Genomic DNA, 14,462 nt, shown 5'->3' on the forward strand with positions numbered 1-14,462 from the left:
TATTTCATCAGTCTGCCTGTTCTGTTCCCCGCTCTGGCTCTGGTGAATTATCTCACCCTCCCGCGCTTCTGACTGTACCCAGTGCTTGTATAAATAAATAAAAATAAATCTTAAAAAAATATATTAGAAAAACATGGCCAAATATTAATATCAACTAATATGAGTAAATTGTTATATATATGCATTAATAATATAATTATTATAATAGGCACACATATTTTTTTATTATCTCTGTACATTGCACATTTAAAATTTTACAATACAATAAAAATAAAAATCAGAAGGAAGGAATTTAAATGGAATATCATTCTTATTTAATATCATGTTTCTTCCATTTGATGTCATGCCAACTGTTATTTGTACCTATTACTTTTAGGCGAGTCAGGGAGTTAAATAGCAGCAACACTAAAAAGTTCCTGGAAGAAAGAAAGAGAGTAAGTATTTTATAATTTTTCTTGGCATGCTTCCTTTTAAAAACCATAAACAATAACTCCTGCTTAAATATCAGATTTCCAGCTAATTTGCTTAATTTGCTTTTCTATACATGTAGCACTTTTGTTGTTCTTCTCTTCTCCCTCAAAGCTTAAAGTAATCTTTCTCTAAAATCTTTGAGGTAATTACTCGGCACCGTTTAATTTAGAGACAGAAGCCAGGTTTTGATCATGCATAACTACTCTATTATTTCCTAAGATTTTGGCAGAAAATTTTCTTGCAATAAAAATTATGGGTCTAAACTCTCCCAGTATTTAGACTATTTTTCCTTCTTTTTTAATTATCATCTTACTTAAATTGTAAATTTAACAGTCACCCCTCATCCATAAGTTTTAAGATTACAATCCAAAATTTATCAGAATTTTTTTTTTTTTGCAGCTCGCAATGAAACAGTCCAAAGAAATGGATCAGTTGAAAAAAGTCCAGCTTGAACACCTAGAATTCCTAGAGAAACAGAATGAGCAGGTATTCAACTTAAATGGCATCAAATGACTTAGCAGCCAGCCAGCTTTGGGAGGCAAATGCCGCAGCCCCCAGCAACCCATCTGTCCAAGCGAGTGGCCTGAATAGACGGCTACAAAGATTTGGTGCCTGTTACTGTGTTTTTCCCATTTCACCCACCAAAAACAGAAAGTATTCTTTTTTGAAGTGGAAGAGAAATAGGGTTGTGGGGAAAAAAGGAATCAAAAGTCATCATTCGAAGAAATTTTGGAGGTTCTAAGAATGACATTACTGAAAGGAGAAAGAAACAAGTAACAAATTATTTCTCCATTTTCAGGTAACTTTATAATTTGCAAGCTAGGGGCACGTGATGTTATGTTTAAAAGCGAGTAAGAGAAACCACCCCTATCTAAAATGAAGTGGTAAAATCCTCTGACTGCTTACAAGCAGGACCTGGAGAGATGAGTCACCCAACTCTGCAAACCACCTAAAGTGAGTGGTTACCGTATTTTGGTGTTTTTTCCCAGCAAGGCAAAACACTAAATTAAAAAGTACATGTAAGTAAAGCACTATCCAAAATGCAACAGCTCAGTTAGGCCATGGAGCTTCTACCAACACCCAGATCAAGATGTTTACTTAAAGCAGGTATGCTCCAGCCCATCAAACATCCACAACCTCATTTCAGTTTGATGGAAATACTTTCAGCTTGTGCAGCAAAATGACCGTTAGCAGGTTAAATTTCAGTCTGAGTTTAAATTTCACTCTTTAGATGTAACTGGTTTGGAAATTATTGTTTCTAGATAATTTACCTCCATCTAGAAACTATAAAGAGGTTTTGATGAAATATGTATTGTACTGCAATGTTCTTTCCTATCCTCCCAACTGTAAAGCAGTCCTATTTAAGGTTATCTTTTTTATTTCAGAGAAATGGCTGCCAGTGAAGAACATTTAAATAGGAATTATGCTAAAAAATAATTTCAAGAAAGTAAAACATAACCATAAAATCTCTCTCTTTTTTGTATTGCAATTGGTAACAAACAAATCCAACTGTAGTTTCAGATTGTTTATGTTTTGGTAGACAGAGCTTTATTCATCCACACACCTCTGAGTTATGTTTTACATTTCCTTCTCAACTAATTGCTTCTATACTCATGAATAGTCCACAGATCCCCAGGGGGATAATAAGTGTTTATTGTCCCTTGAGTCCTATTCATTTGACCAACTCATAGGTACATCATGTTTTGGTACAAATTACCTACCTTATGTTTTCTCTCTAAAAGCACTTCTGAGAAAATATTCTAGGGGAGAGGGGAGGGAAATGTGAATAAGGATAAAGTCCCCATCTCCAAAATATTAGGATCCTCTTAGTGACAAGGAGCTAAATGGGGATAAGGATGCCTTATAAGAAGGCACAGTGAAGGTAAGGCACAGTTATGTTTCAGTTAACTAAATTAAGAAACTACTTAGAAATTATTGGGTTGCTTAGCAACAAGTTTGACTAAAGAATGTAAATGTGCTAAAAATTACTCATCACTACAATAGTGGTGTATATCAGAGATGGATGGGTAATATAGTTACCTAGTGTTTTGAGTTTCAAAGCCAAGTACAAAAAAAAAAAAAAAAAAAACCACTTTGAATTTTTGTCCAAAGACATGGACAATTCAAACCACACCAGAGTTATTGCGTTGAAAAATTGGATTCATGATATTTGTATTGATTGGATCACATTGGGAGGATAGTGACTTTTGTTCCAAAAATTCATATAATGTCTTTTAGATGTCATAAGTTATGTCGGCCACCCACAACTGATACTTTGAGTCACAGAAGCTTAGGAAAGCATAGAACACAAGAAGCCGTGAAGCTATAGTGACAGCTTTAGCAAATGTAGGATTGGGATTTGAATTTCTATGTTAAGCTTTGGTCTAAGACCTGGCCTGTTCAATAGCAAACACTATCCCATTTTTCTAGTATTTTTTTTTTTATTTAAAGGTCAAATAGATCTCAATTTAGATACTTATTCTATGTGTTAAAATATTTTCATAGACACAGTGACTCCATTTCTTCCCTCATAATAGGCAAGGCCTAGAACCATGTAGGAGAGCTCCCTTCTAAACCAAAAAAGCATTTAATTACCCAAAAACAGTGACCTGTCACCCAGTAGTCTCCCAAGCCATTGTTAAGCCCCAAGATACTTTTTTTCTAAGCCAAAAATAAATTATTTTTTTTCATTCTACTATATTATCTCCCCTTAAGATTTCTTCCACTTCCCATGACCCTATTTCTGTAAGTTCTTCCAGTTCCTCAAAGCAAAGCTTTGGATCAACTTAATTAGCTAAACCTTGTTGAGGACACTGGCAGGAACAACTCAAGAATTAAAATACTTTGGTCTTGACTGAATCCTAACCTCATGTGTATTTTTGAAGCTTCCTAATGGCCTTGCCTACTTGGTCAGTCAATCATTCATTTAAAATTCCGAAGCTCAGGAATTTTTTTCTTAATACATTTTCTCCTAAACCTCCCCACCATACAGTTTCTCATCCGTCTTGACATGTGCCATTTCAAGCATTAACAGCTCCATTACTATCACACCCAAGTTTTAACAATTGATTTTTTTTCATCAGTCCTATCATTTAATAAAGATAGGTAAGGGGTCTCGCTGAAGGGAAAAATCCCCCACTTACTGCCACGGAAGAGAAGCACAGTCTGGGTTAATAGGCATTGGTTGTTTGTTTTGTTCCCTTTTTGTGTTGAGATCAACTTGGGGAAAGTTTGTCACTGATGGGTGTATACATGTTTTATTATTCTTAGCTTTTTGCTTTTCTGTATATGGTTTTGCATTCATTTCTCAAATCACTTCAGTATTCATTTATTTTCTTTGTTTTGTATGTATGACTCAATTTTGACATTACTATTTTTGTACAAACAGCTGTTGAAATCCTGTCATGCAGTGTCCCAAACGCAAGGTAGGACTCAAACTTGGATAAGCAAGCACTTTTGCTTTCCTTCTCGACTTATCAGTTACCTCGGTGCAATCTCCGTGTATGGTTCACATCTGGTCATAAATAATTAATCTCTCAAGTGTTTGGATTTAAAAGTTTGATTATTTCATGCTTGGATTTCTGAGGAATATTCAAATTCAAATGCCCCCACATTTTAGGAGAATTATTTCTGCATGAGTTTGAGCCAGTGTTTCCAGTTGCAGACCCAGAAAATTCAAGTCATAGGAATGAAGACATCCCCAGGCATCAAGAACAATGATACATGATTGCCAGTTAGACTGACCACAGATTAAGCTTGGGTCACAGAGTCAGATCTTTTGCAAATATTAAGATGGCTCCAATGACTTTGAAAGCACCCCACTAAAAGTTCACTCGTGGCCCACTCGTGGTTTTTAATGGCAGTTACTGCCTGAGTGCAGAAATATTATACATGAGTCATTATACAGTCACTCTCTTGTGTTTTCTGCAGGATCTAGTCTGTCAAGGACCTGAATCATGCATTATAAATAATGTGATCATGTAATTTATGCTCCAAACCACCATAGATTTGAGAGTGAAAGGGGGTGCTGTTCATAATGGCCTGGTCTACAGACACAGACTAGAACTATCCTTGACATATGGGAATGAATGGTCACTCTGTTCATAAGAGAACTTAGCTCTTGTAATAATCTTCTAATGTCACACACGATTCTTCTTTCTTAACTCTATTTAATATCATCTTTAAATGCTAAAGGAGGAGAAGCATAGGGAAACCTTTATTACTACTTCCTGAATGTAGAAGTATTCAATTTCCAGTGCTGGTAATGTTTCACTGTCATCTATTATGAATAATGTTTGTGTCATAGTTTTATGTTTGTATATTTTTCTCCATTTCTTCATTTTCCTATTAGAGTATTACTATACTTCAGGCATAAAAATTACTTCTGGGGAGAGGAAATCATCCATCCCAAATTTAGGTAGAAAGATATCATTCGTTGGTGTTTTGATAGCCATCCTTACCAAAATAAAATTTAAAGTCACGGAGGAAAAATAAGAAGATGGTCCATGGGTCAAACAGATTGTATAGTAAGACTTCATTTAGGACATTTACATGTTAATAGTATGGTCTCCAGAGTTGACCACACCCTCCCACTGACCTTCCATTTAGTTGGGATGTGTAAGCAGACTTGAAGAATAACATTGGAGGTCTTCAGAGTCCTCTGAGTTAAATCTCTATGTGTGCATGTTTCCATTCTTAAATGTTCTTTATTATAAAGTGGTATTTCACTTAAAAATAAAAGGAGTGCTTTATTGTTCCTTCAAAAAGTACATGAACTGGGTTGGGCAAAAGGCTATTGAAACCAATTGGAAAGTAAAAGTTAAAATGAAACGATTGAGTTTTTCCTTTATTTTCAAACAATTATCTGCCCCCCACCCAACTCCTTTCTACCTCCCAAATCAGCTGGTTGTCTTAGTGACGGTCTTTGGATTGGATTCAGCAAGGTTTACTTCTAGCATAGTCAGTAAAAAATTAATTCCCCAAGAATATGAGGCCCAATAGTGATAGTTTGGGGACAGTAGGATTCCAAAATCTTACATATTCCTGTAAAGTTCTATTTGCAGGATACTCCAACCAAACCAATGTGGTATGCTCCCACCTAAACTTCTCCATCAGTTCAATTCTTAAGGAAGTATTTTTAATTAAATTCAAGGCTCTTTGTATACAGCCTTGAAATAAATCGTACCTCAACAACATTTATTCTACAATTGATCATATTATCTGTAGTCAAGATATCATATTATCTGTAGTCAAGATATATTATCTGTAGCCTATCAACCTGTAGACAATCAGTTTTATGTGACGATCTGTTTCAAATAGTTTTCATGACAAAGTACAGGAAAGTCCTCCTCAAATGTTGATATGAGTAAAAATTTTCTGGAGATCTTATCAAAATGCAGATTCTGATTCAGTAGTTCTAGGGTAGAGTCCAAGACTGCATTTCTCACAAGGTTACAAGAGCTATTGATCCTGCTGGTCCATGGACCACTCTTTGAGTAGCAAGTATATGGTGATGCATTAGATTTGCAGGAAAGGAGAGGCCAGGGTTGCTGTGTGACTTCAGGAGAAGATTTCAATATGTAAGGTTATGTTTCTGATGTTATAGGCGAAGGAGATGCAGCAGATGGTGAAATTGGAAGCCGAGATGGACCGCAGACCAGCAACAGTGGTGTGAAACTCCAAAATGCAAACTGAAGCAGCTAAACCACACAACATCAAAAGATCACACTCAAACTTCTGAACTCAAATTCCATTGACGAACACCTTTGTCTTTTGTGTTTCCTTTATGTATAACAAGTTGTTACCTGAAACCACAGAAACTCACACACTTCTATTTAACATTTTGAGTATTGAATTTCCTTGACCAACCAAAAGTAGGTATGAATCTGCAAAAATTACTCTTTCCAGTAAGGCAGAGTTTAATATTGATAATACAACTTAAACATGTTTGCTATAAAATACCATCACAAGTCAATGAGCTTGGTGTTAACAACTCTGCTTTGTGATGCATTAGGACATGTTTGAGCTGCAGCAAAAATAGTGCATTAGCAATTTCATAGCAAGTGCATGCACTAGGAGAATAACAACTCTGTCTTCAAATTCATCAGCAGAAGTGGTGATCGGCTAGACAAATAATTTTGCAGAACTTTTCTATATCTAAGTTACCTCATCAGTAAGTGCCATGTCTCTACCATGCCATAAGAAGCTAATTTCCTGTAAAATTTGTGGAAATTATTAGACCATTAGAAAAATATCACAGAACAGTGTACCTGTGCCAAAATTCATCAGTGCTCAAAGGAGAACTTTGTTAGGCACATTTAAGAAAGTTTACAGCTGATGTTGCTTTATAGGAATTGCTTCTGCGGATTCCAGATATTCAATTTACTATTACACCATAAAGATTGTGAAGTGGTTATTGGCAAACGTTTGTAAATGTGACCATGTATAAAGTATTTATACTCCTTAATTCACACTGTTATAGAGCAAAATCATCTAAGTATTGCCACATGACAAGATTAGTAAACAGGAATACTAGAACTATGTTTGCATGATACACAAGCACCAATTAAGACTAATCCGTCCAGACACAGTTAACCTAATGCCAAATAAATACTGGTTACCTAAATGTATGGCACAGAATATAATTTGACTATCAAGACTTTTAGCATAAAGAAAAAGTCTATATATATGTGTATATTAATTATGTGGGCATTCTTGATACTTCGAGTTCTAGTTTCAAAAAAATACATAACTAACTTAATTTTACACAAAAATATTTATGCAGATTTTCAGAATTTCATATCAGGAAATAACCTTTTTATGTCTGTTAAATATCAAACAATTTGCTACAGTGTTAATCTGCATGGTCTTAAGCCTGCTGTAGTTGTGTTGCAGACCGCGCATGAAAAAGTGTTCTGCAGGGACTTGGGCCATGGGGCCAGAGTGGAGCGCATGGGAACCTCGTGGTCTGAACTAATCAGATGACTGATTTTAGGAAACAAAACACCAACTGAATGATTGTATATGCTTGTACAAATTGATTCTGTGTGTTCCTCTGAACAAAGCAGAGAAAAATTATGTTACCATCAATATTGAAATTAAACTTCCAACTTCTCTAATAAAAAATTAAAACACATTGAAGGCCCATCAGAGTATTTGCTCCTAAGGATGTTTTATAGCAGACTTTTTGCCTTTCATGCCCCCACTTTTCCAAATGACACAAAACAGACTGATGCTGGTTGACTCCCCTGTGTGATGTACTTTGTTTTTCTTTTTCTCATTTCTGCTATTCAAACTGGCTTCTGTGAAATGTCTCTGATTCCAGATTTCTTTATCTGCAAGACAATGGAGTTCATCTACACATCTTTCAGCACTAATATCACACAAACAATGGAGGCTCTTAAGTAGCTTCCCGTTTGGATTGCTAATTTCCAAAGACTCCTCTGAATGTCTCCTCAAACCAGAAGGCTTGTGCTGGGAGCTCAGCCAAGTCACGGTTCTATAGCTCTTTTTTTTTTTTTAAGTTTATTTTATATATTTTTTACATTATTTTTCATTTTTGTACAATGTATGCATTTTCATCCTGGTTATCATCCCCGTAAAATTCCCACCCCCCCTTGTTTTGATCCTACTCCTGTCTCCCCGCCCTCCTAGCGTGTCTGGTTTATAGTTGCTTGTTGATTTTGATTTTTACTTTATTATAATTAGTCTTTTTCCTGGTCCCTTATTTAAGTTTTTTAAATTCCTGCTATGAGTGAGACCATCCGGTATTTTTGTCTTTTTCTTTCTGGCTTATTTCACTGATCATGATCCCTTCCAGCTCCATCCATGTTGCTGCAAATGGCATGAGTTTATCTTTTTTGATTGTTGAGTAATATTCCATTGTGTATATGTACCACATCTTCTTGATCCAATCAGCTATTTGGGGGGCATTTGGATTGTTTCCATAGCTTACCTATTATAAATAGAGCTCAGTAACATCTTTTTTTTTTTTTAATAGAGGCATGTTTTATTTATTTATTTGATTGTTTGTTTGTTTTGTTTATACATGCACTGGGTACAGTCAGAAGCGCAGGAGGGTGAGAGAATTCACCAGAGCTAGAGCAGGGAGCAGAGCAGGCAGAAGGACCGAAGCACACTGCTGAGGGGAGCAGCAGGCGGCAGGAGAGGTCTGCGTGCCCTGTGGGACCCTCCTCCGGTGGCCGGGGAGCAGCCGGGGATCGAACCGGCACCGCAGAGGCCGCTGGGAGCTTCGCAACCCAGCGCTCAACCGCTGCGCCACCGGGGAGGCCCGAGCTCAGTAACATCTTTAAAGACACATCACCCAAAGCAGTGATAGTGAAGAAAAAGATAAATAGATGGGACTATATCAAATTAAAGAGCTTCTGTACAGCAAAAGAGACAGTAATCAAAACAGAGACCCCACTGATTGGGAGAAAATTTTTACACACAACATTAATGATAAAGGACTGATCACAAAAATCTACAAAGAGCTGACGAGACTCAACAAAAACAAAGTAAATAACCCAGTCAAAAAATGGGCTCTGTAACTCTTGACCAAGCCATCATTTGCCTCCTCTTTCCTCTACTTCTGAGAGGAACTCTTCATTTTTCCATCTTTCTGATCATTTTTAACTCTGGCTTTTCATCTTCATACAATACCATAAATATTTCCATTTCCCAGTGTACATTCAGAGTCAGTTTTTTCTTTACCCCAGATTACCTGCAGTATTTTGAAACAAATTGTCAACCCCACCCAAAAAAAAATTCCATTGTAGTAGGATTAAAATGTACAACAAAGAGGTGTGTTTTATTTTCTATTTTAAGTTTATTTTGTGCTCATTCTGCTGTCTCACTTACTATGAAAGGGGAAAAAAATCTTGTCAGTTAAAATAACTCAGTCTCTTCCAATTTTAAAAAAACAAGCAAACAAAAACACTTTCAGAGGCAGATTCAACTGCTTCAAAGTCTAATCCACCATTTGAGGTTGCTCCCCATTCAGAAGGTCTCCCTAATGCTATGCCCCAATGTCTTGTAGGTGTAAGGGGAAGCTAGTGTGTCATCCTGGCATTGTGGAGGAGCATCTGGTCTCCCCCTATTGGGTGGTCCTAACTGCCCTTTACCATGACCCTAGAGTAAGCCCTTCCTTACAGTGTCCCAAGCATCAACTCAGCCAAGTTTTCCCTCAGGCTCAGTTACGATACTGAAATTTCAGGTTTTCAGGCCTAGTCTCCCAGCCAGGAACAGATCCCAGGCTGCAGGGGCATCGTTGAGTTCCAGGCACTAGACCACCATGGGTTGATGGCTCATGAAGTCGCAGCAGGAAACCACAGACACTCAGGCAAGCAAGCAAGAAGAGGCAGGTTTGTTTAGAAAAAGAAAAGTTTATTGAGGAGAAAAGGAACAGAATTAAAGTGGGACTCCCAGGCCATGGAACCAGGCCAGGGAGGGGCAAAGAAGCCCAAGTGGAGTTGTGCCTCAGGGAATATGTACCTCCTTTCCCTAATTATTCTAAAGCTCCACCAGGCTCTTCGTGATTGGTTAGTTCTCGTGGGTCTCACTCACTGCCTAAATGTCTCTGTGCCCAGAACTAAGTCTCTGTGTCCCAGCCCTTATCTTTTTTATCATCCTTGTCCAGGAATATCCTGTTGTCCCCTAGTCATGGGATATGTGATTAGTCCCCTTTGGAATTTGTTGCCCTTGTCTCTGGAGTCTTAACCTTCCTTAACCCTGTACTGCCCTTGAAGCTGCTTAATTATCCCTAACTTGCCCTAGGACTCAGTTATCATAGCATTTGTCTGAGAAATGTAGGAATTTCTAGATCTTTATGGACTAATGGAAACCAGAAGTGGTAGCTCAGGAACATCCTTGTAAATATCTCCTTTGGCCATTTGTCAGCTACTAGCATCATCCTGTTCCAGTGCCTTGAAGGTTTCTCCAGGAGATCAGTTTTCTAGAGCTATACTCCAAGCAATAAGAAGCAAATCTGAGTTTTACTGGGTCCCAAGCCTGTTTGGGGTTCTACTGCATCTCACTTCAGCTGTCCCCAGTACTTTTTGTTTCAATCGGGGAGTCAGGATACTTGAACCTCAATTCTTACCTTTCTTCCTCTTTGTCAGCCCATAAAAGATATTCTACAGCCCATTCATGGCTAACTGAATTGTCTATAGAAAACTGTACTTCTCTTTCGCTAAGCAGTTCCTCCCTTTCTTGGAGGAATAAGAAGGTAATGGAGGGGCCTCCCTGGGGGCGCAGGGGTACAGCGCAATCAAGGTATCATCAGCCACTGCAGCACAAGATCCATCCCCGACCAGGGAGCTTCCCACATGGCCCAGTAGATCTCTCAACTGCTGCTTCCATCAGCAGTGTATTTCAGTAGATCTGCCTGTTCTGCTCCCCACTCTGTCTCTGGTGAATCTTCTTACCCCCTGCACCTCTGGCTTACACCCCAGTTCTTCTATGTAAAAATAAATAAAATCTTTAAAAATATATATTTGAGGGGCCTCCCTGGTGGCACAAGGGGTTAAGCACAACACCATGAAGCAATCCACAGCCTCTACAGTACAAGTTCGATCCCCAGCCAGCCAGGAAGTTACCCACGTGGCACAGCAGACCTCCCCTATCTCGCCCACTGCTCCCCTCAGCAGTGTATCTCAGTCTGCCTGTTCTGTTCCTTGCTCTGTCTCTGGTGAATCCTCTCACTCCCCACACCTCTGGACTGTACCCCCGCTCTTATATGCATAAATAAATCTTTAAAATATATATATATTTGAAAAAAATCATCGAACTCAAAGCCTATTTTATAATAAAGTATAGAATAAATACTTCATGTAATTCAGTGACCACTGTACCAAAAATGAAAAATTGCTAGTTGAGTATCAATTGTTTACTCCTGTCATCAGTATAATTAACCTAGAACTGCTGCTTGCTGCCACTGCCCAGCATCACAGAGTTTATGAATTGCGTGTCACTAGCCTGGGAAAAGATCAAATTCAAAGTACCGTGTTAGTGCATATCACTTTCACACCATCATAGAAATGAAAAGTCCCCAGTCTCACCATTGTAAGTGGGGGACCATCCACATGCCATAAGGAATGAAAACCCACTGCCTATGTAACTGACACACGATCCTGTGTCTCATCTCAAATTCTGGGATGTTTACATGTGACAAATATATGCATCTTAGAATCCACAATCTTTAATCTTTTTAAAAATATGTAAGCTCTCAAACATCAACTTTTAAGGGGAACAGGCAAGTTTTAAAGAGGACACAAAAAACACATCAGAAAACCTAATGCAATTGGATTTGAGATTTAGTAATGAGTTAGCCAGAAAGTAATTCAAAAAGGGAATGAAATCTACATTTCACCATTTCTTCAGAGAATCTAACTTCTATGTATTTCTTCCTTAATTGTTTCATTCAATCACATGATTTCAGTTCTTTGCATGTAATTTTCAAATCCATCACTTTAACCTTGATCTTACTTCTTCTAAACCTGGTTCTTCCTCATATATTCAGAGTTAAATAAATGACCCAAGTGCATATTGTATGTAATTAATCAATCAAAAATAGAGACCCTTCCTGTTTATTTTAACAATACATAACAGGTGGAAATCTATGTGACTAACTTGTATCTGCCCCATCTTATTTACTCATATATTTATCACTATTCTCTGTTCACACCCACAAAGCTCACATCTATGCCAGTGACACCACATAGGATGTTCTAGCAATCCTTTAAAAGCAACCTCCAAAAATGCTGCCTCCAAAATCTCTGTCATTCCCTCAAGCAGGAAATATTCTGAAAATTGTTCATTTATGTTTTTTTTAAAACATTTTAAAAGAACCGGTTTATTAGGAAATGGAGAAAGCAAAAGAGGCACTTGTATAGAAACAGGCTGGCAGAAGAACTGCTTGTCCATTTTTACTTTAAAAATTATTTAAGTGCATGACTTCCATCAGCCCAAACTTTTCAAAGTGTTACTCATCTGACTTGCAAAGAACAGGTAGTCAATAATACTCAAATAGCTATTTTGTCTGAAGTAGAATGAAAGATGTGGAACAGTCTGTGTGACCTCTTTGACAAGCAAAATCTTTGACAACCAGAATAATGCATCCTTTCAAAATAATATGACTTCATAATGGCCAATGGGCATTTAGCAGTGTAGACTCATCAACATGAAGTGTGATTATGAGGAATGAAGAGAGAATGTTCTGTATTATTTCAGTGTTGAGACTGTCTTAGTGATGCCTCGTTCCAAACCTTCAATAGCTTCTCCTTTATCACTTGTGTAAATTGAATAGAAGACCACAATTTTCTACAACTTTTCCTTGATGCTTAGCATTTAACAGAATCCCAACCGCAAACTTTAATAATTGCATCTGTAATGTCATAATAAAAACTGGATAGTGCTTCTGGGATAATTAATATGAGCCATCTTCTTTAATAATATTTCATGAAAAGTGTTCTGCTTCATAAGTTAGAATAATGAAAAAATATTAGAGGGAGGAGAAAGATGGTTTAAAATAGAATCATTTTTTGACATTAAAAGAAAAAATAGGTGACTGTATTTATCTTAATGAAAATTAGAGTGCTCTTCTCCTTGCCTCTCATTTTCTTGGAAATTTGGGGCAAGGGATATCTATAAGCTACTTTATCCTGGAAATTTCTGAGAGCCCTTAAGGTCTCCATCAAGAAAATATTTAGAAAAACCTTCCAATTTAATATACCTAATCATTCACCCCATGATCCAATAGCTTTATGTGAATCAGAATGTACCAGAAACCTAGTGGAGATAAAAATACTTTGACTTTTGGTCATTTCTGAATTTTATATCATACAATTTGAGTGAAAAAATACACTGGTTCATCAAAATCACTTTCTGTTTTCCCCTTTCAAGCAATGCATGTATTTACTTTTCTCAAAATTTATATATAGCTTTTCACACTTTATCTTTTGCTTTAAAGTTGGTATCTGTGTTAGGTTGTGGTGATCATAACATAGTATATTGAACTCCATAGGCTGTGATGCTATGAATGCACTGACATATCTTGACTACCACACAAATGGCAATACTGGACACATATTCAGCATTGAGCTGGCTATTCATTGATGAAATATTTATTAGGACCCCACTATTGTCTTCTATACTTTCAAATATACTTTCCTCCTGCTGCGAATCTGGGCTTCATCATGCCATTTGCTTTGCCCAGTGGGATAGCAGCAAACTAGCTCCATGAACAGCAGAGACACATTTTTGCTTCTTCCTGTGGATCCCTGCCACCACCATCAGAACAGTGCAGGCTGGCCTGCCAGTGGACGGGGAGACACACGGATGGCTGTCGACTCGTCCCCAGCTCACCACTGACAGTGGATGCACAAGCAAGCTGCTGAGCCCAGCCAAGCTTTTCCCAGACCTGTAGAACCATCCAGTTTTAGAGAATTTGTCTATGTCACCAGAATACAAACATCAAGGAAAGGTAACGCTAATCTTAAATGCTAGTCTTGAACAGCGTGCAGGCTATGTAAGATTTGTGTACTTTGCTGCATGGTCATATCTCAATTAAAACCATGTTTTTAAATATATAGGAAAACAGATACATGCTCCTGGTGTAAAGCGAATTAGCAAAAAAATAAAATAACCTGATGGGAATTGTCTGCCGAACTTGTTTTCAAAATGTGCACCAGGACCTGTTGGTGGACCAAGGTGTACTCAAGAGTCCTTAAAGGATTTCCAAGGGCCTCTTGGCTCGTTCATCTCTATGGGAAGCTATATTTTCTTCATAGACTTCAATGAAAATGACCTATCACAACAAAATGAAGAAAAAGATATTACAATCGAATTCAGATGATTTCCATAAAGCCAGATAATATTTTAATTTTATTGCTTTTTATTGAATAACATTAGTTTACAACACTTTTATAATTTAGGAGTACAGATTCACACTTCTTCAGATGTGAGTTGCCACACCATCCCCACCCCCCAAAGCA

At 37.5% G+C, this 14,462-nt stretch overlaps 1 protein-coding gene across 4 annotated transcripts in view; it reads left to right on the forward strand.

The window, feature by feature from the left end:
• Positions 1–6,165, forward strand: part of PLCB4 (phospholipase C beta 4) — a gene marked incomplete at both ends in the record, with an annotated part of 144,892 nt that extends 138,727 nt beyond the window's left edge. For 2 of the 4 annotated variants that reach the window (XM_084248062.1, XM_084248063.1), the window contains 4 exons: positions 377–434; positions 871–957; positions 3,860–3,896; positions 6,077–6,165. In XM_084248062.1, the coding sequence (XP_084104188.1) occupies positions 377–434; positions 871–957; positions 3,860–3,896; positions 6,077–6,165 (271 nt within the window). The remainder of the gene's footprint in view (positions 1–376; positions 435–870; positions 958–3,859; positions 3,897–6,076) is intronic. The other 2 variants (XM_084248064.1, XM_084248065.1) reach the window with 1 other exon arrangement.
• Positions 6,166–14,462: the final 8,297 nt, after the last annotated feature.

The sequence above is a fragment of the Talpa europaea genome (genome assembly GCF_964194135.1).
Source record: "Talpa europaea genome assembly, chromosome: 11".
NCBI classification, from domain to species: Eukaryota; Metazoa; Chordata; class Mammalia; order Eulipotyphla; family Talpidae; genus Talpa; species Talpa europaea.